At 45.5% G+C, this 23,921-nt stretch overlaps 1 protein-coding gene across 2 annotated transcripts; it reads right to left on the bottom strand.

Moving 5' to 3' along the window:
• Window positions 1-539: 539 nt before the first annotated feature.
• LOC113429372 (uncharacterized) lies at window positions 540-22,800 on the bottom strand. Of its 2 annotated transcripts, XM_087953380.1 has the most exons (6): window positions 3,456-5,140; window positions 3,095-3,212; window positions 2,884-2,963; window position 2,702; window positions 2,101-2,226; window positions 540-1,004 (listed from the first exon to the last, which is right to left on the bottom strand). In XM_087953380.1, the coding sequence occupies exons 1-6, from the start codon at window positions 3,963-3,965 to the stop codon at window positions 592-594; spliced, it is 1,248 nt and encodes a 415-aa protein (XP_087809506.1). In that variant the 5' UTR covers window positions 3,966-5,140; the 3' UTR covers window positions 540-591. The 2 variants fall into 2 exon arrangements, 1 of the variants encoding a protein (XP_087809506.1); XR_015747099.1 differs by lacking the exons at window positions 540-1,004; window positions 2,101-2,226; window position 2,702; window positions 2,884-2,963; window positions 3,456-5,140 and adding exons at window positions 19,988-20,277; window positions 21,396-22,800 and having other exon boundaries at window positions 3,130-3,212.
• Between the last annotated feature and the right edge of the window lie 1,121 nt (window positions 22,801-23,921).

The following is a 23,921-nucleotide window of genomic DNA, read 5'->3' as shown; positions in this document are numbered from 1 at the left end:
GAGCAGCATAGCCAGGCTATTGACAGGGCTGTAAGGAGGGCGAAGACCCCGTGCAAGGCCAACAGCAGCAGGTACAGCAGGCCTCGCAGACAGGAAGAGGCAGGGGGAGGGGAACTGATTTCTATAGACCTCAGTTCCAGGCCAGGCGGAGTGCAAATCATGGTTGCCACCTGCTCGAGGGTCCCTCCGCTGTGAGGTTGCCTGGTGTCACGGGCAGCGCTGGGGCTGTCAAGAGTGTGCCAGAAGCACTTCCAGGTGCCAGAATGAGAGGCAGCTTCCAGCCCTCGCTAGCTCACCTGATCCGCAGGCTGCAATTAAGGAGCCAAGCCTCTGAGGTGACTGGGGAAGGGAAGGGCTGCCTCGTGTGCTGGCCATGTCCACCCCCTTCACTACGGCTTGTTTTTGGGGTTGGGATTATGGGGATTGTGGGGATTATATGAGGCCCATCCCAAAAAAATCAGTCTAGGCTTATTTTCACGGTAGGTCGTACTTTCGGGTAAACATGGTATTTAGAAAAGTGGATGCCATCAACAAAAATTTGAATGCAAATGTCGTTTAATAATCAGCATCTTCCAGTTTAAACAGTGCAGTCTATTTTCTTAGAGACAGTTTATATCGCTGAAGGAAGCCATCCAGCCAACGATTTGATGCTTTGAATTCCTTTGGGGGTATTTCTAACGGTAGTGCCATTGCAAGGGCAAATGCTTGAATATCAGCCCTGTGCACAACTAAACCCTTTGCTCTTCTGTCAGCAATCCATTGGCAGATGATATCTTCCAGTTCAGGAAAAAATGGTTGCCGACCTGATCCACATCTGCGCTTCTTAGCATTTCCTTCATCCATCTGATGACTGAGGTTATTGTACTCTGCTCGCCATTTTCGGACCATTCGGAGATCCAACTTTTTCTCTTTGCAGAAAACCGTAAGATTCCTGCCCAGAGAATCCTCCACTATTCCTTTCTTGAACTCGACGGAATAGCTCTTTCTTTTTGCACTCATCTTCCCTAGGGGTCAAAATATTATTCCAATTAAATCTACCATTAAATCAGATGTGTCAAACTCTATTTCACTAAGGGCCACATCAGCATTGTGGTTTCGCTGGGGAAGAGGTGGGTGGGTGTGACCAGCTTGAAGTCACTCGCATTCCGGTCGTATGCACAAGAGCTGGAGGACAGGATTGAACTGAGGGGACCAAGCCCGTAAGGGTCTGGGAGTGGCAGCACCCCTACCTACCACCTGCCTCAGCTTGCATCAAGCGCAGGCAGAGGCACGGAGGTGAGGCATGTGATCTGGCCCGCTGAAGACGTCACATGGCTACCTCTCCCCCGCAATTCTGCCTCCATCTGCTGGTTGGAGGGCCAGCCCAGCTGTTGCAGCAGTTGGACTCATTTGTGCTGCATGGGCTGAGCAGCCCCAGAGTGCACTGGCCAATGGGGCGACGGGCTGCACCCAGACACCCCTGCCCCACACGCTTGCTGCCTCCTGTGCCCACAAGGGGCACCCTACAGGGCTTGGCCATGAACAGTGAGGATCAGTCCCTCACCATCTCCGGTGAAGGCCCGTAGGCCAGACATGGGTCCATCGCGGGCCAGATCACGTACCTCTGCCTGCTGTTTCGAGGGCCAACCTGGTGGTTTCAGCACTAGTATTCACCTGCGCTGCATGGGCTGTGTAGCCCCACAGTGCGCCAGCCAAGGAATTGGTGGGCTGTGGCGGCTGCTGGACACCGTTGGTCCCCATACACTCATTCCATCCTTTGTGTGTCCCAGGGGCACCTGGCCATGTTAGCAGGGATCAGTGCCTCGCAATCTCCGGGGTGGCTCTGCTAACCAGAACTGGGCCCATCGGAGGCTGGTTTTCGCCCATGGGCCTTGTGTTTGACATGTCTGGTCTGGCTGATGATCTTACCTGAGGCAGTCTCTCTCAGCTCAGCCTATGTCAGAGGGTTTTGTTGTAGGGAAAATAGGAAGAGGAAGGAGTATTTTGTATGTCTGATGCTTTGAGTTATTTACAAAAAATAATAAAGGTAAGTTATGAATAAAAAGTAATATAATATCTAAACCCCCTCCCCCGTGTCTTCTCTACAATAGAGATTCTTACCTAGAGAAGCCAAATTCCTGGAAATCTCTAGCATGACTTCTCCATACAGCGCTTTTTGGTCAGCATCCAGCTGCAACCACTCCTCCTCGGAGAAATACACAGCCACTTCCTTAAAGGACAAAACATCTTGAACAGGGAGACAGGTTTTCCTATTAACAAACAACCCCAGGAATAATTTGGCAGTTTTCTTTCACCAATTCAAAGAGAGAGATCCAGTGAACAAAATGGGCATCTTCTGCAGAATTCAAAATGAGATCTCCAAGTTTCTGGCTGACGGCACGACTGAATCATATTTAATCAAGTTAGAAGGATTTGGAATGTGAAGCCAACTAAAATAGTTTTCTTGGTCAATTAATAGTTGGGTCTTAAACCCACTACTTATCAATGGCTCCAATTCTTTCTGGGGTGGGGAGAAGGACATATAGGAAACCCATCTGATATCCTTGCCAATGGTTTAGTGTATTCACTGAGGGGCCAACCCTTACCCCCACTCCACACCTTCATGCAAATGTTGGGAGAGCCTGCAATGGTATGTGAGAATGACCCTTGGAGACTGAAAGAACATCTCTGGTCAAGACAACATCGGTCAACTAAATCTGACCCTGAAGCAGGAGGGTGAAGAAAGTTTACCAGAAGGAAAAGTTAGCTTAATTTCAGTGTGAATTTATAATGACCTGCTCTAAAATTTGCCTTGCTTAGAAATAGCAATATTATACATTAAACTCCAGAACAAAATAAAACCCATCCAAGTTTCATGGGCCTTTCCAATATTTCTTCTCCTACCTGTGGCAGAGTTGCAGCCACTCTTTCAGCTCCAACACAAAGAGATGATTCTAAAAATATTGAGGACAGCTTTCTATTATCTGTGAGACCAAAAGAAATGGTGAAAGCAGATTGTTATCAATAAACAGCCAGAAGCAGATTCCACTCAAGATAACCAAAAGAATTGGCGGGACATCCAAACCTCACATCACATGGAAAAAGCCTCTCTTACCTGGCATCACATCTTGACTTTGATCTTTCTGGAAGCTCTCCCTTAACTGCAGGTCTTGGGAAGGTTTGAATGAATCTATCCTCTCCTTGGGATACTCGGTCACAGCTTCCAAAGATTTCTAGAAATGATGCGGCACAATAAAGAAAGGAAGAGTACAGAGATGGAAATGAATTACCATACCGCACTCTCAATCTAGCAGACCCCAATGTCCATCACTGAATTTGGAAAGCAAGAATAGAGGTATTGCCCCAAATACATCCTTTGAGAGTACAATAGGTCTTAAGAGTTCATAATCCCAGAAAATTATACCAGAGAGACATTGACAAATGCATTTAGAACTTGCCATGATTACATATCACACCTGCAACTCTTGCATCTTCTCAGACTTCTGGGTTAGCAAGAAGCCTTCGGCCAGGGCCACCGCCTGGGAACTGGTCTCCGCTCCACACTCCCGCACCCATTTCTCCATCTCTGGGGGAAGGACAGCTAGGAACTGCTCCAGGAGCACCAGGTCCAGCATCTGAGCCTTGGTGTGTCTTTCTGGCTGCAGCCATTGATGGCAAAGGTGGTGAAGCTGACTGCAAACATCTCGGGGACTCCTCCCCTCTTGGAACTGCACTTTTCTGAAGTCACAGCATTGCACCTCTGAATTACTGGCTTCTTCTTCTTCTTGACTCTTTTGCCCAGGACTTGTTCCATTCTTCCCACAGCTCCAAGGCTGAGCAGCTGGAGGGCCTTTTCCAGCTCCTGCATCTGCTGGGCGTTGTCCCTTAGTCTTCTCTCTGGTCTCTAATCCAGCACCAAAATGGAACCATGCATCTCCCCAGGTCTGACTAAACACAAGAGATCTGGCTAAGTCTCCTAAGGCCATTCAGCCCTCTTCCCTCACAAGATACTTCGGTCTCCAGAGGAACCAGGAAAGATTTCCAGCTTCAGATTTGAAATGGAAAACATAGTGTTTAAACAAACATTCTTAAGCAAACAAATCAATAAACTAAGAAATTCTTATGAACCCTACGAAAGTGGGGAAATCTTAATAGCCTGACTTATCTGCGTTTGGGGAAAATTTGGTAGCACTCTTCTGGCTCAACTTCTATCAAGGAATCAATATACAGGATAATATATTTACAATATGTTTTGGATTTCTATTTCCTAACTATTTCTTCAAATCATTCCTACTGCTGCCTATAAAGAACTACCCTTTGCACAATCCAAATTATAAACGTCTCCTGTCACAAAAATTCACATCAGCCTATCTAAATCGATTTAATAAGGAGATCAAACAGCACTTCAATTTCTAGTAAAAAAAAACAACCGAGGCAACAGAACCCCATTAACCTCCTGGCCCAAACTTCTGAATCAAATCCAGAAGCCAGACTTAACAAACACCATCCACCACTGCCGTTTTTTCCAACAGGTTCCTTATTTGTCTGCCGGCAGAGCCACCCAAAGAGATAGTGGGGAAAGGCGGGAAAGGAGGAAACCGAATTCCAGTCCCCTCACGCCTTGCACGCAACTCTTTACACACGGAACTGTTAGCTTCTCTCGGCCTAAGAAGGGGGAGGCGAGGGAAACCCCTTCTGGAAACAGGACCAGGAAATTTGCAGGAAATTGTCCAGGCTGATTTGGAAGCACAACTCTGTGTTTTGCAAAACCAACCACTCCCTCTTCTTCCCTGCAGAGGTTTTCCCATGGAAATGGAGGGGAAATGGCTCTCTCCTTTCTGGCAATCCTCGCTTCCCACCCCCACCTTGGGGGGCAATGCAGCGGGTCCTTAAGCTTTGCTAAGGCTCGTGCGTGCACAGGAACCGGAGGAAAACTTGGGACCCCGGGCTACCCTCTTCTCACAACTCCGAACCTAATGAACTTTTCCTTCTCTTCTTGCACGCTTCCACCGCCAAAGAAAAGCCCGCCACTTGTTGAACGAGTCACACATCCGGTAAAATTTCCCCGCAGCCTTCTGGAAAGGCTCAGCCTAAGCGAGGGGAAACTGAGTCGGACGCGGTAAGGAAAGTCTTGCCCCGGGCAGCACGTGTCTCTCTGGACAGAGCGCATGCTCAGTTCCCATTGTCATTGGACGGAGGAGGGGGGCGGGTCGCTCAGCTTTCCCAACGGCTGTCAAGTGGATCCTGCGAGCAATCCTGAGGAACCTTGAAGGGCTGAGGATATATTCATGCGGGCCTGGGATCATAGGCATTGGAGTAGAATGAAAGTGTCCCTCTTACATTACCTCTCTAAAAAGGAGATGGCTGTTTCTGGATTTTCCTCTCTTAAGTGCCTAAGAATCATCTTGTAAATATTGAGAAAAATCTCTGTGGAGACTGTGGAGAAAAGTCGCTTTCCTCAAGAACAGCTACTCTGAAGGGTCTGAAGAAATTTAAAGAGGCTTCAAAAATGAGTAAAAATCCTGTCAGATCTTCTGTTTGAAACACAACTTGTGTCTTGTGGTTGTTGACAAACTCAGCCCTGAAGTGATGTGATATATGGGGGAATGGCAGAAATGCAGGGAGGAAATGAACAGGTTAGGAAAATTAAGGCTTGTATTTATTTTTCTTTAATAACGTCTTTTATTACAGCTGCTTTTGTCAAATCCATATCTCTGGTGGCTAAGAAGGGTTGGAAACAAACATCAAGAGGTAACTGGCAATAATAAAATAATCCTGAGGAAATTATCCTGATGGAAAGGAGCTATCAAAAGAAAAAAAGTTCCAAAATGGAGAGAAAGCTCAAACCTGTGGGCCTTTTAGAAATTTTACCTCAAAAGAAGGCATGATGGAGAAATGAACAGTGGGAGAATAAAATGCTACATGTGACTGGAGAAAAAATAGAATTACAAAATAAAGGAAGGCAAATATTGAAAACTAAATATAAAGCTCTCATACCTTGAAGAAAAAAGCAAGTTTTATTTAGGTGCTGAGGAGGAAAATGCTGCAGGAAATATGAATACTAAGCTTAAGACCTTTAGTTAAAAAGAAAGTACTTTTTATAGCCAAAAGAACTGAAGACTTGGCTGGTTTGAGATTAGTCTGCCTTTGGAGATGGCACTGTAAGAAAAAGATTTAGCCACAATCAGCAAAAGAAAAAATGTGAACAGAGGGAAAATAGTGTTTAAGAAACAATTTAAAAAGAACAGAGTTAACTTCCCACTCTTGAAGAAAGCCCATTCTTTTCATTCCATTTCTTCATGTTATCTTCTGTGGGGTCCTTGGTGCTCTCAGAGGTTTGGTTCTTTTCTTGAAGACATTTCATTGCCCAAACCAGACAACAACATCACTGCTAGTAAAGAGTGGCATTTGTCCTCCATTTATATTCTAGTGTCTTGTTTGGTTGGAGTTGGTGCAAGGGGTCAGTGCATCTGGCTCTAACATATAAGCAATTGCAGTTAAGTATCAAACTTAATCTTTTAAAAAAATCAAAAATCTTTACAAGACAGCTGGAGGACACTAAGACAGTAATAATACTGAGGTCTAGCATGAGGCCTCAATAAAGACAGCAGTGGATTGCTTAATAAAAGCATTGTGATGAGATACAGCTCTTTCAGGATAGTTTTCAATATAGGCTTGTGCTGATTGGATTAACCATAAGAGAGATACCATCCCTGTGCTTGTCTGCGGCCAATCCAATTTTCAAAAAAGGTGTTGAATCTTCCTCCCCCTTTTGCATTCTGAAGGGTAAAACTAATTCAGATATTTAAATCCTAGTGAAAAAAGCATTGACAGTGTGAGAATCAAAGCCTCAGATGAACAGCCCCCAATACCATCACCTTCACAACCTGGGATCATCTCATCAAGCAGGCTATCCCTGGGTGGGCTTGAACCACCATCCTGCTGATTAACAGGCAGATGTGCTAACCCCTTACACCATAAAGACTTAGCACAGGGTTTGGCATCAGCCTTCCTCAGTGTGGAGATTCATACCCTCAGAGTTCGTTTGGTTTACGTAGTGTGGCTCCTTTTCCCTCACTATAAACAAAATCTTGGATGAAAACTTGGTCTGGTGATGTGTCTGCACATCCCAGAAGAGTAAAAGTTGAAAGAAGGCATGCGCTAGCTGGTATTTAAACCCTGGTCACAGGATTGGGGACCCTGCATGGTATCCCTATACCTCTAACAAAGCTGTTGAAATTCTGTCTCGAGATGTAAATTTATGTCTAGGTTTCTCTTTTCCTGTATGATAATACAAGAAAAACTCTTCTGAAACCCAAGCTTCAAAAAAAAAAAAAAAAAAAACCTTGACATTTACCCCTACAAATGAGAAGCGAGAGGGATGAAAGCCACTTTGTACTTCCCTGGTGGTCTAGTGGTCAGGATTTGGTGCTCTCACAACCATGGCCCATGTTCCATCACAAGCTAGGGAAAACATTCACTTCCAAACCATCAATCATTCTGCAGGTCAAATTCCTGGGAAGGCTCATGATCATGGCAAAATAGCTGAATTGACCAGAGAATAATCTTCCCTTCTCTCTCCTCCCTTCCTCTTCGCCCCCTCACACCACCTTTTTGTTGTAACAGAATAACAGTTGGCAGGGATCTCTTTTAATCCAACCCCACCTCCCTTCTCAAGGCCCACAGGGTGGATCTGACTCGCAAAGGGCCCAGATATGGCCCATGGGGCCACCCCAGAGACTGAGCAACTCCAGGTGAACACACATGAGATATAGGTTTTGTTTTTGTCTTCTTTTTCTTTTCTTTTTGGGATTTTGTAATTAGTCCAGTTCAGGAAAAAATGGTTGCCGACCTGATCCACACCTGCGCTTCTTAGCATTTCCCTCGTCTACCTGTTGACTGAGATTATCGTACTCTGCTCGCCATTTTCAGACCATTCAGAGATCCAACCTCTAAGTTTTAACAGATAATCAGAGTTGGAAGGGATCTTGTAGGTCATCTAGTCCAACCCCCCACCCAAGTGGGAGATCCTACACCATTTCTGTCAAATGGCAGTCCAATCTCTTCTTGAAAGTCTCAAGTGATGGTGCCCCCACAACTTCCGAGGGCAAGCTGTTCCATTGGTTGATTGTTCTCACTGTCAGAAAGTTTCCCCTTATTTCCAGGTTGAATCTCTCCTTGATCAGTTTCCATCCATTATTCCTTGTCTGGCCTACGGGCTCTTTAGAAAATAGCTTTACCCCTTCTCTGTGGCAGCACCTCAGATATTGGAAGACTGCTATCATGTCTCCCCTGGTCCTTCTCTTTACTAGACTAGCCAAGCCCAGTTCCTGTAACCGTTCTTCATATGTTTTAGTCTCCAGTCTCCTAATCATCCTGGTTGCTCTTCTCTTTGCAGAAAGCTGTAAGATTTTTGCCTTCCCTGAGAGTCCTCCATGATTCCGTTTTTGAACTCGACAGAATAGCTCTTTCTTTTTGCACTCATCTTGCCTAAGGGTCAAAATATTATTCCATTTAAATCTACCATTAAATCAGGGGTGTCAAACTCAATTTCATTGAGGACCACATCAGCAGTGTAGCCAACTCAAAATCACTCTTGTCGAGGTCGCCTGTGGAGGTCCAGGTGGAGAGGGGAATCCCAGCTTCCTCTTGGAACAGAGGCTCCCTGCATTTCCCATTTACCGGGGCAGTCATGGATGGTGCGGCCAGCTGGAGGCTCATCCTGCATGTGTGCAAGAGCTGGAGGACAAGTTTGAACTGTAGGAGTCAAGTCCACAAAGGTTGTGGCATGGCAGCAGCCCTGCTCCACCACCTACCTCACCTTGCAGGCGGCAGCACCAGCATCAGGCAGAGGCAAAGGCACGGACGTGAGGCATTGATCCGGCCCTCTGAACAAGTGGTTACCTGCCCAATTGTGGCCACAGGTTAGCAAGGGGATGATGGGATGGAGTGGGTGGCCAGCCATGCAGCATGTCCAGTGGGCCGGATTGTGTGCCTCTCCCCTGCACTTCTACCTCCACCTGCTGCTTGAAGGGCCAGTCCAGCAATTGCAGTGCTTGGACTCACCTGCACTGCACGGGCTGAGTAGCCACAGAAAGAAATACTCCACAATTTGAACACGCCACGTGGCTACCTGCCCCCTTGTGGCCACAGGTAAGCAAAGACAGATGGTGGTTGGACTCACCTGCACTGCACAGGCTGAGCAGAGTGCGCTGGCCAATGGGCTGTGGGCTGAGGCCAGACCGCTGCCCCCCTCGCACTCCCTGCCTCCTGTGCACACCACGGGACGCCCCTCAGGGTTTGGCTATGGGTCATCATCTCTGGAGTAGCCCTGTAGGCCAGACATGGGGCTATCGCAGGCTGGATCATATGCCTCCCACGCCATGCCTCTGCCTCACCTGCTGCTTGAAGGGGATGTTGCAGCTTTAGGATTTACATGGGCTGTGTAGCCCCATAGTGCACCAGCCAAGGGATTGGTCAGCTGTGGCTGCTGCCGGACACTGTCTCCCCCTGCGCACTCGTTGCATCCTTTGTATGTGCCGGGGGCGGCTTGCCAGCTTGTCAGGGATCAGTGCCATTTCCTGGGTGGCTCCATCAACCAGAACTGGGCCTACTGCAGACCAGTTCTGGCCTGCAGGCCTTGCGATGGCACAGTGGTTACTAGTGCAGTACTGCAGGCTACTTCTGCTGACTGCTGATTGCCAGCACTTTTGATAGTTCGAATCTCACCAGGCTCAAGGTTGACTCAGCCTTCCATCCTTCCAAGGTGGGAAAAATTCAGCACCCTGACTGTTGGAGGCAATATGCTGACTCTGCAAACCGCTTAGACAGGGCTGTAAAGCACTGTGAAGCGGTATAAAAATCTAATTGCTATTGTGTTTGACATGTCGGGTCTGGCTGACGATCTTACCCGTGGCTTATTTTTGCAAGTCTCTCTCAGCCAAGCCCGTGTCAGAGGGTTTTGTTGTAGGGAAAACAGGAAGAGAAAGAACTATTTAGTATGTCTGCTGCCTTGAGTTATTTTCAAAAAATAATAGACAGGTTATAAATAAAAAGTAATATAATATCTAACCCTCTCCCCCGTGTCTTCTCTATATTTCTGACCCCAGATAGGGATTCTTACCTACAGAAGGTATATCTTTAACAGATGGGTATTCCATCACCAACCTGCAATCGGTGGAGCAAGATGTCCAGGGTCAGTCCCACCCTGCCTCACAGATGGCAAGAGAACCGCAACACCTGCCAGGGTTCAAAGAGCATCGGGCTCAGTGTAGATGTAAGCCCAGCATCTGCAGCACCAAATAGGTGTGCAGGCTGGCACTCAGCAGTCCCAAGGTGGCAGCAGCAGACGATGCGGATTAGGCAGCATTAGCTCCACCAGCTGCCACTCTCAAAGGGGCCCTGGCAGCCTGTGGGAACTCAGGTGGTTTTCGATCTGGGACAATTCAATCCAGCCAGGCAGCAGTTCCACAGCACTGCTGAGCAGTGCTGCTAGGATGGCGAAGAGGCCAGCAGCAGTATGGGCAACTTCTTGGCCATTTTAAGACTTGTGGATTTCAACTCCCAGACATGCTCCCTCCAAAGCCTTCAGAAGCTGCAGCAGAGCATTGCAGTGGGAGGCCTCCAAGTTGCCCCACACCAGGCAGGAGTAGCCCAGCCAGGCTGCTGACAGCAGGGCGAAGACCCCCTGCAAGGCCAGCAGCAGCAGGTACAGCACGCCTAGCAGACGGGCAGAGGTGGGGGAGTGGAGCTGATTTCTATGCACCAGTTTTCTGCCTTGTAGCAGTAGCCTGAGCAAGACCCGAGCTCCAGGCCTGGCAGAGTGCAAACCATGGTCACTACCTACTCCAGAGTCAAAAGGTGAGCTGCAGAAGAGAGGGTCCCTCAGCTGTGAGGTTTCCTGGCACTGCAGGCAGGGCTGGGGCTGTCAAGAGTGTGCCAGAAACATCTCCAGGCGTCAAGACAGAATGAGAGGCAGCTTCCACCCCTTACTGCTCAGCTGATCCGCAGGCTGCAATTAAGGGACCAAGCCTCTATGAGGTGACTGAGGAAGGGAAGGGCTGCCTCATGTGCTGGCCATGCCCAACCCCTTCACTAGGGCCTGTTTTTGGGGTAGGGATTATATTAGGCCCATCCTAAAAAAATTCAGTCTAGGCTTATTTTGGGGATAGGTCATATTTTCAGGTAAACAAGGTATTTAGAAAAGTTGATGCCACCAACAAAAATTTGAATGCAAATGTCGTTTAATAATCAGCATCTTCCATCTTAAACAGTGCTGTCTATCTTCTTAGAGACAGTTTATATCTCTGAAGGAAGCCATCCAGCCAACGATTTGATGCTTTGAATTCCTTTGGGGGTATTTCTAACGGCCTTGCAATCCTGAGCAGGGGAGGCAGAGGTTTGCTCTGAAACTGTGGCAGAGCATTGCAGTGGGAGGCCTCTATGGGATCTGGGCTAAGTTGCTCCATGCCAGGCAGGAGCAGCATAGCCAGGCTATTGACAGGGCTGTCAGGAGGGCGAAGACCCCGTGCAAGGCCAACAGCAGCAGGTACAGCAGGCCTCGCAGACAGGAAGAGGCAGGGGGAGGGGAGCTGATTTCTATAGACCTCAGTTCCAGGCCAGGCGGAGTGCAAATCATGGTTGCCACCTGCTCGAGGGTCCCTCCGCTGTGAGGTTGCCTGGTGTCACGGGCAGCGCTGGGGCTGTCAAGAGTGTGCCAGAAGCACTTCCAGGTGCCAGAATGAGAGGCAGCTTCCAGCCCTCGCTAGCTCACCTGATCCGCAGGCTGCAATTAAGGAGCCAAGCCTCTGAGGTGACTGGGGAAGGGAAGGGCTGCCTCGTGTGCTGGCCATGTCCACCCCCTTCACTACGGCTTGTTTTTGGGGTTGGGATTATGGGGATTGTGGGGATTATATGAGGCCCATCCCAAAAAAATCAGTCTAGGCTTATTTTCACGGTAGGTCGTACTTTCGGGTAAACATGGTATTTAGAAAAGTGGATGCCATCAACAAAAATTTGAATGCAAATGTCGTTTAATAATCAGCATCTTCCAGTTTAAACAGTGCAGTCTATTTTCTTAGAGACAGTTTATATCGCTGAAGGAAGCCATCCAGCCAACGATTTGATGCTTTGAATTCCTTTGGGGGTATTTCTAACGGTAGTGCCATTGCAAGGGCAAATGCTTGAATATCAGCCCTGTGCACAACTAAACCCTTTGCTCTTCTGTCAGCAATCCATTGGCAGATGATATCTTCCAGTTCAGGAAAAAATGGTTGCCGACCTGATCCACACCTGCGCTTCTTAGCATTTCCTTCATCCATCTGTTGACTGAGGTTATTGTACTCTGCTCGCCATTTTCGGACCATTCGGAGACCCAACTTCTTCTCTTTGCAGAAATCCGTAAGGTTCTTGCCCAGAGAATCCTCCACTATTCCTTTCTTGAACTCGACGGAATAGCTCTTTCTTTTTGCACTCATCTTCCCTAGGGGTCAAAATATTATTCCAATTAAATCTACCATTAAATCAGATGTGTCAAACTCTATTTCACTAAGGGCCACATCAGCATTGTGGTTTCTCTGGGGAAGGGGTGGGTGGGTGTGACCAGCTTGAAGTCACTCGCATTCCGGTCGTATGCACAAGAGCTGGAGGACAGGATTGAACTGAGGGGACCAAGCCCATAAGGGTCTGGAAGTGGCAGCACCCCCACCTGCCACGGCTTGCAGGCAGCGGCACCAGCATCAGGCGGAGGCAGAGGCATGGAGCTGAGGCATGTAATCTGGCCCACCAAAGACGATACATGGCTACCTGTCCCATCGTGGCCGTGGGTAAGCAAAGACCGATGGAGGAATGGAGTGGGTGGGTTGGCCATACAGTGCATCCACTAGGCCAGATTGTGTGCCTCTCCCCTGCACTTCTGCCTCCATCTGCTGGTTGGACGGCCAGCCCAGCAGTCACAGTGGTTGGATTACTTGCGTTGTGTGGGCTGAGCAGCCCCAGAGTGCGCTGGGCAATGGGGCAGGGGCTGCACCCAGACATCCCTACGCACCCCCCCCGCACTTGCCGTCTCCTGTGCGCACAAGGGACACCCTGCGGGACTTGGCCATGGACAGTGGGGACCAGTCCCTCACCATCTCCAGAGAAGCCCCATGGGCCATTGCAGGTCAGATCACATGCGTCTGCCTGCTGCTTCAAGGGCCGGCCTGGCAGTTGCAGTGCTAGCATTCAGCTGCGCTGCATGGGCTGTGCAGCCCCACAGTGCGCCGGCTAAGGGATTAATGGGCTGTGGCTGCTGCTGGATGGCCCCTGCACACTCATCACATCCTTTGTGCTCCACAGGGGCACCTGGCCGGGTTGGCAGAGATCAATGCCTTGCCATCTCCAGGGTGGCTCCGCTAACCAGAATTGGGCCCATCGGAGGCTGGTTTTCGCCCATGGGCCTTGTGTTTGACATGTCTGGTCTGGCTGATGATCTTACCTGTGGCAGTCTCTCTCAGCCCAGCCCATGTCAGAGAGTTTGGTTGTAGGGAAAATAGGAAGAGGAAGGAGTATTTCGTATGTCTGCTGCTTTGAGTTATTTACAAAAAATAATAAAGGCAGGTTATAAATAAAAAAATAATATAATATCTAAGCCCTCTTCTTCATGTCTTCCTTATGATAGGGATTCTTACCTAGAGAAGCCAAATTCCTGGAAATCTCTAGCATGACTTCTCCATACAGCGCTTTTTGGTCAGCATTCAGCTGAGACCACTCCTCCTCGGAGAAATACACAGCCACTTCCTCAAAGGACAAAACATCCTGAACAAGGAGACAAGTTTTCCTATTAACAGACAACCCCAGGAATAATTTGGCAGTTTTCTTTCACCAATTCAGAGAGAGATCCATTGAACAAAATGGGCATTTTCTGCAGAATTCAAAATGAGATCTCCAAGTTTCTGGCTGACGGCACAACTGAAACATATTTGATCAAGTTAGGATTTGGTATGTGAAGCCAATTAAATAGAATAAAATTCTTTATTGGCCTAGTGTGATTGGACACACAAGGAATTTGTCTTGGTGCATATTCTCTCAGTGTACATAAAAGAAAGCTTCTGGTTTTGAACTTCCCCGAAGACGGACCACTGACCGCAATTGTCCATGGCTTTGGTCCGTGCTTCTTTGTCGGAGAGCCCTGATCAGTTAGATTTGGGGCAGAAGCTGTCTCATAGGGGTGGCGGAGGAAGGGCCGACCGTCAGGTGGGTAGAGGGGAGCCGCAAATCCCCTCCCTGGCTTGGCAATTACTCCCTCCCAAAGACGTCTGAAGCAGTGGTCTAAAATGGCCACCCTGAAGGGGAAGATTAAGCTGGAATAAGATTGTGTAGGAGAGAGAAAGAAGCAGACAGCAGGAGGAAAGGGATGCTATAATTAAATGGAAAGTACCCCAGGATTAATTTAAAAAAAATTTTTAATAAAGAATTTAAAGCAGCGAAGAGAAAGGAGAAAAAAAAAGGTGTTAATTGCTTTTGACAGCAGCGGGGCTTTGAACCAAGAAAGGTAGAAGCTGGAAGAAGAAAACATCTAATTAATTTGGATAAGTATAATCTGATTCTATATAGGCACTAATTAAGCTGAACTAGAGAGTGTCCAAGGAAATTTAATACCAATTGGATTTGATTTTTTTTCTTGGAAGACTATGGAACTGTGGTTTAAAAAGCTCTGAATAGTTGAAAAAAAAGGGGTGAAGATCTGTTATAACAAAGAGTGCCATCTAATGGTTAAATCTAACTTGTGTTTTTTTTCTAAAAGAGTCTTAAAAATTGTAAGGAAAATTGAAATAATAAAACAAGAACTTTGAAAAACTGAAACACTGAAACAAAGAAAGAAACAGGAAGATTCTGCCCTTGGACTAACTGTTGATTCTGGCATGGACCTGGTATTGAATTAGCTGAGGACTAAAACCTGAGAGGAATAAAACAAAAGCTGACTGTTGGAAAGTAATCTTATAGACACTATTTGGATTAAATTGTTAGCCAGAAAGGTGTAAAATGGCGATATCTCTTCTGGAATTAAAAATGGAACTTAGAAACATGAAAGAAACATTACAAGAGCGAGGTGAATCATTAGGCTTTACTTTAAAATTTATGGAAAACACAATTGCAGAATATGTACAAAGACAAAAGACAGAGGAGGTGGAACGGACTACAGAAGAGGCCATTTTTAATTACCACCAAGAACAAAGAATTCTGGAAAGGAGGAGGTCAAGAGTGGGAAATAAGTATAGATGTAAGAAGTTAAATAAAGAGGAGAATATCTGGAAAATTAAAAAAGGTAAAAAGAATCAGCAGAAAGTTGAAGGAAGCTGTAAATAGAGAGGGATAAAAACTGGAGAGAAAGAATAAAGGGGAAAATGGAAGGGGAAAGAAGGGATAAGAAACAGGATTTGAAAATAAATATGGGAATTGTAAAAAAATGAAAAAAACCTGCTTAATTAAAAGACACAGAGATAATGGCTGATTAATATTTAAAAGGGGGATTCTGCAAGGTGATGGGGGGTAGCATAAACAATTTTAAAGTTATGAAATAGGGACATAAAGACTGACAAGATGGGAAATAGAACTGTTACTCTTTGATATTGGAATTCAAGCTCTTTTCTTTCATGTATAGAGATAACTGCAATAACTAATGGAATATATTTATTAAATGTATTGAAATAATTGTAAGAAATATGTGTATTAAATATACTGAAATAAATGAAATAATATAGGAGAGCTGAAATGGAATTAACATTAGGGTTCAGGATCAAATGAGTAGATTAATATGTCTTTTTTGAAATTGTAAACAAATCTTATAGAATTAAAATGGGAAAAACCATGCAGAATCTGATTTATATATGCTATGTAGTTTTAAAGGGATTATTAATTTTAATGTTTTAGGTAATAAAAAGTTAACCGTTTAATGGGATTTAAAAGGAGAGATAATTAATGAATATGTAGTACCGTATATACTCGAGTATAAGCCAAGTTTTTCAGCCCATTTTTTGTGCTGAAAAAAACCCCCCTCGGCTTATACTCGAGTCAGATTCCCCTCTGAAAAAAATGGTGTGGAGCTCCGGAGCTGGGCAGCCGCTTCCCTGCTTCCGTGTTTCCTTTGCAACTTGTAAGCATGGGGGTAATCGGAAGCAGAAAAGTTCTTGCATGAGGATATATTGTTTTTTCTTTTTTTAACTGTTTTTAGGGGGGGGGGAAGACCCACCATCATGTAAGAATGCTCAGACACGAAATCTATCCTCCCGAAAATAAGTGTGTGTGTGTGGGGGGGGGATTTTAACAGAGGGAAGACGTAGGGAGAAGGCAAAAGCAACGGAAGATCCTTCTGGGGAAACTGAGGGGGAGACTCACCCTTGGTCCAGATGAGCCCCCTTCCCCGCCCCTAAGGAAGCAGAGGCAGCCAGCAAGGGCAGGCAAGCCCCACTTCACGCACTCCATCCGTCCTCGCTCCCACCCAAAGCCACGAAGTCCCCCAATCGCGCAGCCCAGATTTGCTCTCCCCTCCGGGCAGCAACGACGCCCGGTGTTTCCCGAGACAAGAAGCTCCGCCGTGCAATGAAAGCGCCCTGGCTCTAGGCTCGCGGGCTCAGAAAACAACGCGAGCCGAGGTGGCTTCAGCTCCGCTTGGCTTTGTTTCCTCAGCCCCAGCTGCTTTCAGTCCACTCGGGAGGAGGAGGAGGTGGTGGTGGCTCGCGTTGTTTTCTGAGCTCTAGGCTCTAGGCTCGCAGGCTCAGAAAACGCAAGCCGCCGCCGCCGCCACCACCTCCTCCTCCTCCTTCTCCCGAGTGGACTGAAAGCAGCTGGGGCTGAGGAAACAAAGCTAAGCGGAGCCGAAGGCACCTCGGCTTGCGTTGTTTTCTGAGCCTGCGAGCCAGAGCCAGGGCGCTTCATTGCACGGTGGAGCTTTTCGGGAAATGCCGGCGTCGTTGCTGCCCCTGAGGGGAGGGCGATTCTGGGCTGTGCGATTGGGGATTTCGTGGCTTAACGCGGGATTTCTGATTCCCCTTACACGCGCGTGGATATGCCGCGGGCGTTTTCTTCCAAACTCCCCACTGGCAGAGAACACTGACTTTCATAGTGAGATCGTTTTCCAAATTAATTGATTCACTTATGATCTCTCTCTCTCCGGAATAGTCAAGCCCTTTCCAGCACGCGCAATCTGCCGCCGCCCCTTTGCACCTTGCAAATGCAAAATCCCAGGGGTTTTGCATTTGCAAGGTGCAAAGGGGCGGCGGCGGATCGCGCCTGCTGGAAAGGGCTTGACTATTCCGGGGAGAGAGAGAGAGATCATAAGAACGGCTCTTGCTTTTTTCTTGCAAGGGAGAGAGTGACTCCTGCCTCCCACTGTCATCATCGTCTTCTTCTTTTGGGTTAGTGAATCAATTAAACCTTTCATGATAGTGAGATCGTTTCCCAAATTAATTATTTTTATTTTTGAAATTTACCAGTAGCTGCTGCATTTCCCACCCTCGGCTTATACTCGAGTCAATAAGTTTTCCCAGTTTTTTGTGGTAAAATTAGGTGCCTCGGCTTATATTCGGGTTGACTTATACTCGAGTATATACGGTACTTAGAGGTGGCGCACTTAAATTGGTAATTCAGGGGGGAAACTATTTCTTAGAAGGAGTGTATCTAATTAGAATTCAAGATGGAATATACAAATGTGACAAAAGTATCAAAGTATAATAATTATAAAGATAACATAGATGAATTAAATAAGAGGTAAGCATTTGGAATAATAAAATAGAAAATGTATAAAAGCATTGTTAAGATAAGAAGTTGAATACAAAAACTGAATATGTAACTATGGTCATATTTGTATGTATATATGAAACCTGTAATCATACTGTTCACTAAAAAGAGATATTTTTAAAATGTGGAAAACTGAAAACTTTTTTTAAAAAAAGAAAAGATACATTCATCAAGAGTCAAGAATCATAAGATACAATACTTAACAATAGTCATAGAGTACAATAAGCAATCAAATCATACTAGGAAATGGTCAATAAAAATTGTTAGGATACAAGCAACAAGGTTACAATAGTCATAAGTGGGAGGAGATGGGTGAAAGGAAGGATGTGAGGATTAATAGTAATGCAGACTTAGTAAATAGTTTGATAGTGTTGAGGGAATTGTTTAGCAGAGTGATGGCATTTGCAAAAAAACTGTTCTTGTGTCTAGTTGTTCTGGTGTGCAGTGCTCTAAAGAGTGGTTTTGAAGGTAAGAGTTGAAACAGTTTATGTCCAGGATTTGACGGGTCTGTAACTATTTTCACAGCCCTTTTTTTGATTCGTGCAGTATACAGGTCCTCAATTGAAGGCAGGTGGGTAGTAATTGTTTTTTCTGCAGTCCTAATTACCCTCTGAAGTCTGTGTCTGTCTTGTTGGATTGCAGAACCACAGACAATTATATAGGTGCAGATGACAGACTAATTCCTCTGTAGAACTGTATCAGCAGCTCCTTGAGCAGTCTGAGCTGAGTTGGTGCAGAAAAAACATTCTTTGTTGTGTTTTGATGATGTTTTTGATGTTAGGTGTCCATTTTAGGTCTTGTGATATGATAGAACCTAGAAATTTAAATAGTTTTCTTGGTCAATTAATAGTTGGGTCTTAAACCCACTACTTATCAATGGCTCGTATTCTTCCTAGGGTGAGGAGAAGGACATATAGGAAACCCATCTGATATCTTTGCCAATGGCTTAGTTTATTCAATGAGGGGCCAATCCTTACCCCCCACTCCACACCTTCATGCAAATGTTGGGAGATCCTGTAATGGTATGTGAAAATGATCCTGGGAGACCGAAAGAACATCCCTGGTTCAGACAACATCGGTCAACTAAATCTGACCCTGAAGCAGGAGGGTGAAGAAAGTTTACCAGAAGGAAAAGTTAGCTTAATTTCAGTGTGAATTTATAATGACCTGCTCTAAAATTTGCCTTGCTTAGAAATAGCAATATTATACATTAAACTCCAGAACAAAATAAAACCCATCCAAGTTTCATGGGCCTTTCCAATATTTCTTCTCCTACCTGTGGCAGAGTTGCAGCCACTCTTTCAGCTCCAACACAAAGAGATGATTCTAAAAATATTGAGAACAGCTTTCTATTATCTGTGAGACCAAAAGAAATGGTGAAAGCAGATTGTTATCAATAAACAGCCAGAAGCAGATTCCACTCAAGATAACCAAAAGAATTGCCGGGACATCCAAACCTCACATCACATGGAAAAAGCCTCTTACCTGGCATCACATCTTGACTTTGATCTTTCTGGAAGCTCTCCCTTAACTGCAGGTCTTGAGAAGGTTTGAATGAATCTATCCTCTCCTTGGGATACTCGGTCACAGCTTCCAAAGATTTCTAGAAATGATGCGGCACAATAAAGAAGGGACGAGTACAGAGATAGAAATGAATTATCATACTGCACTCTCAGACTAGCAGAACCCATCACTGAATTTGGAAAGTAAGAATAGAAGTATTGCCCCAAATATATCCTTCGGAAGAATGAAACAATAGGTCTTAGGAGTTCATAATCCCAGAAAATTCTACCAGAGGCAAATTAACAAATGCATTTTAACTGCCACAATTACATTCTCACTGTGATGACCAGGTTTCCCCAGTTTCCTCCACAGCCAAAGGAGCCACTCTCCCACTCCCTGTCAGCTGTTCATTTTCCTTCTTGGATTCAGAGGGGGCGTGACACACTTGCAACTTTTCTTGCATCTTCTCAGACTCCTAGGTCAGCAAGAAGCCTTCAGCTATGGACACAGCCTGGGAACTGGTCTCCATTCCATACTCCCGCACCCAATTCTCCATCTCTGGGAGAAGGACAGCTAGGAACTGCTCCAGGAGCACCAGGTCCAGCATCTGAGCCTTTGTGTATCTTTCTGGCTGCAGCCATTGACGGCAAAGGTGGTGAAGCTGACTACAAACATCTTGAGGACCCCTCCCCTCCTGGAACTGTATTTTTCTGAAGTGAAAGAATTGTACCTCTGAACTACTGGCTTCTTCTTCTTGCCTCTTTTGCCCAGGACTTGCTCCATTTGTCCCACAGCTCGAAGGCTGAGCAGCTGGACGGCCTTTTCCAGCTGTCACATCTGCTGAGTGATGTCTGTTCATTTTCTCTCTGGTCTCTAATCCAGCACCAAAATGGATCCATGCATTTCCCCAGGTCTTACTAATCACAAGAGGTCTGTCCAAATCTAAGGCCATTTGGTAGCCTTTCCTCACGGTATACTTCAGTCTCCAAAGGAACCAGGAATGATTTCCAGCTTATGTATCTGAAATGGAAAAAATAGATATTCAATAAGGCAACACATTTGAATACAGAGCATCCTTCTCCTCCCCCCAAAAATCCAAAATAAGTAATTCTAGTGTACCCACTAATGACTGAAAGAAGGGGAGTTATCTTTTTAGGAAGACTGACTACTGCAGTAAATTCTTGAAAGCGCTTCTAGATCAGCTTCTGTCAAGGATTCAAAATATTGGATAAATAAATTTAGAAATGTTTTGGATTTGTATTGCCTGCAATCTCTGCAGAATCCAAATCATATATTTCTGAGGTCACAGACAGCAATTGAGACACATGAATTTGATAATTAAATCAATCAACATTTGAATTTTTTGTAAAACTTTAGCCAGCAGAACCCCATCAAACCTCTGGCCCAAACCCTGAGGGAAACTCCAAAAACCAGAATTAATAAATGGTTATCCAATGCATAAAGAACTAATACCTGAATAAATATACCACCTATTCCTTAACGTTATGCTTTGAATCAGGAATCTCCTGGAAACCTATTTCCAAAGTTTAGCCTAATCCAGTCTTTTTCAAACTTGACCAATTGAAGATGGCCTTATCGAACACATTGTGTTAATGATGAACCTCATCCCCGAACCCACCTCCGTCCTGCAACATCTTCCTTATTTACCTGCCGGCAGAGCCACCAAGAGATAGTGGGGAAAGGCGGGAAAGGAGGAAACCGAGTTCCAGTCCTGGCGCACCTTGCACGAAACTCGTTGCACACGGAGATCCAGCCTTGCATACAAAGCCAGCCGGGGGAACTCCGATCACTCGTTTCTCTCGCCCTAAGGGGGAAGTAAGGGAAACCCCTTCTGGAAACGGGACCAAGAAATCTGGAGAAAATTTTCCAGAAGTCAAGGCTGATTTGGAAGCACAAATCTCTGTTTTGCAAAGCCAACCTCTCCCTCTTCTTCCCTGCAGACGTTTTCCCATAGAAATGAAGGGGAAATGGCTCTCTCCTTTCTGGCAATCCTCGCCTCCCACCCCCCACCTTGGGGGGCAATGCGGCGGGTCCTTAGCTTTGCTAAGGCTCCTGCATGCACAGGAACCGCAGGAAAACTTGGGACCCCGGGCTACCCTCTTCTCACAACTCCGAACCTGATGAACTTTTCGTTCTCTTCTTGCACGCTTCCACCGCCAAAGAAAAGCCCGCCACTCGTTGAACTCTGAGTCACGTGTGGATCTCTGCATCCGGTAAAGGTTTTCCTGCAGCCTCTGGAAAGTCTCAGCCTAAGGATCACAGCGAGGGGAAGCAGAATCGGAGGCGGTATGGAAAGGGTTAATGCCCTCCCAGTCTTTTGCCCCTGGCAGCACGTGTCTCTCTTGCGCTCGGGACAGAGGCAGAGCGCGTGCTCAGTTCCCACTGTGATTGGACGGGGGGAGGGGGAGCTGTTCAGCTTTTCCAACGGCTGTCCGGTGGATCCTGCGAGCAATCCAGAGGACCCTGGGAGGGTGGAGGATATCCTGTTGCATGTGGGTCTGGGATAATGGGCATTGGAGTAGAAGGAAAGGTTCTCTCTAAGATTGCTTATCTATAAAGAAAGTGGCATCTCCAGCAGGCTGTCAGTTTGTAGATTTTCCTCGTTTTAATATCTAAGAACCACCTGTGAACTTTGAGAAAATTTATGTGGAGACTCAAAAGTCGCTTTCCTCAAGAGCAGCTTCTCTGAAGGGTCTGTAGAAATTTGAAGAGGCTTCACAAATGAGTCAAAATCCTGTCAGATATGGCTGGGTGGTCAAAAGACAAGAAATAGGAGTTTCTCTTTGAAAGACAACTTGTATCTTGTGGTTGTTGTCAAACTCAGCCCTGAAGTGATGTGATATATGGGGGAATGGCAGAAATGCAGGGAGGAAATGGACAGGTTAGGAAATGTAAGATTTGTATTTATTACATTTGCCTTTGTCAAATTCATACCCCTGGGCGGCTAAGAAGGTTGGAAGCGTCTGGCAATAATAAAAATAATCCTGAGGAAATGATCCTGATGGAAAGGAGACATCAAAAGAAAACAAGTTCCAAAATGGAGAGAAAGCTCAAACCCGTGGACCTTTTAGAAATTTGCCAAAAGAAATAAAGACTTGCTGGCTTGAGATTAGTCTGCCTTTGGAGGTGACACTACAAGAAAGAAAAAGATTGGATTCCTTAATACAAGAGTTTCAGGATAGTTTCCAATATGGACTGGTCCTGATTGGACTAACTGTTCATAAGAGAGACACAATCCCTGTGCTTGTCTGTGGCCAATATAATTCTCAAGAAAGGTGATGAATCATTCTCCCTCTTGCATTCTGAAAGGTAAAACTAATTCAGATATTTAAATCCTAGTGAGAAAAGCATTGACAGTGGGAATCAAAACCCTCAGATGAAGAACCCAATGCAATAACAGGCTATCACCTTCAACCAGGGATCATCTCATCAAGCAGGCCATCCCTGAGTGGGCTTGAACTATCATCCTTTTGGTTAACAGGCAGATTTGTTAAGCTGTTGTGCCACAGAGACTTGCCACGGGGCTTTGCATCAGTCTCCCTCAGTCTGAAGAGCAATACTTCCAGAGCTTTGGTTTGGTTTTCATAGTGTGGCTCCTTTTCCCCCATTAAAAACAAAATCTGGGATGTAAACCCAGTCTGGTGACCTTGCCTGCACATCCCAGAATGATAAAAGTTGAAAAAAGCCATGTACCAGTCGAGTCACAGGATTGGGAACCCTGCATGATGCCCCTATACCACTGGCACAGCTATCGAAATTTTGTCTCAAGAGTTGTAAAATTTATGTCAAAGGTTTCTTTTTCCATCTGATAGTGTAAGAAAAACTCTTCTGAAACCCAACATTCAACCAGCAGGCTGAGAATACCTTAAATTCTGCTCCCTCATCCGTCATTCTGAAGAAACAGAGCTCTTTAATCCATGATAGGAGCTGAAGTTGCCAGAACCTTGGGCAAGAATGTCATTCAATATAATGCAAACACAAGCAATAGAATATAATCAACTAGTGTCTTAAGCTTTAAAAGAGCTGATTTTAACAAACTCAGAGAGAGCCTAAGCAAAATTTCATGGATAAAAATCCTAAAGGGGAAAATAACTCAAGAAGTGTGGGAAACACTGAAAAATATGACGATAAAAGCCCAGTCCAACACAATACCACTAAATCCAAGAAGAAACCAGCATGGTTGCACAAAGATCTCTGATAAACTGAATGACAAAAAGGATAAGTACAAAAAATGGAAAGAAGGAGATACAACTAAGGCAGAATATCAGCAGATAGCCGGAATCTACAAACATGAAGTCAGGAAAGCAAAGGCTCAGAATGAACAAAGTCAAAGATAATTTTAAAAAAGTTTCTTTCAACATATAAATAACAAGAAAAAATCAAGGAAACAGTCTGTCCACTAAAGAGAGAAGATCACAAGTTTAAGTGCCTGTTTATCCACTAAAGAGAGAAGATCACAAGTTTAAGTGCCTGTAACAGGCAGTAGAAAGGCAGCAGAGCTGCTTAACTCATTATTTGCATCAGTCATCACACAAAAAGAAACTATAGCCCAACCTACCAAAAACAACTCTAAAAGACAGACTAGAAATAAAAATTAACATAAGCAAGAAAATAGTAAGAGAACACCTGTCTGACCTTGATGA

The sequence above is a fragment of the Notechis scutatus genome, chromosome 2, assembly GCF_049901735.1.
Source record: "Notechis scutatus isolate UNSWTSFEM ecotype Mainland chromosome 2, rNotScu1.2, whole genome shotgun sequence".
NCBI classification, from domain to species: domain Eukaryota; kingdom Metazoa; phylum Chordata; class Lepidosauria; order Squamata; family Elapidae; genus Notechis; species Notechis scutatus.
Note: the sequence above shows the minus strand (reverse complement) of the source record. Positions and strands in the feature narration are given on the sequence as shown.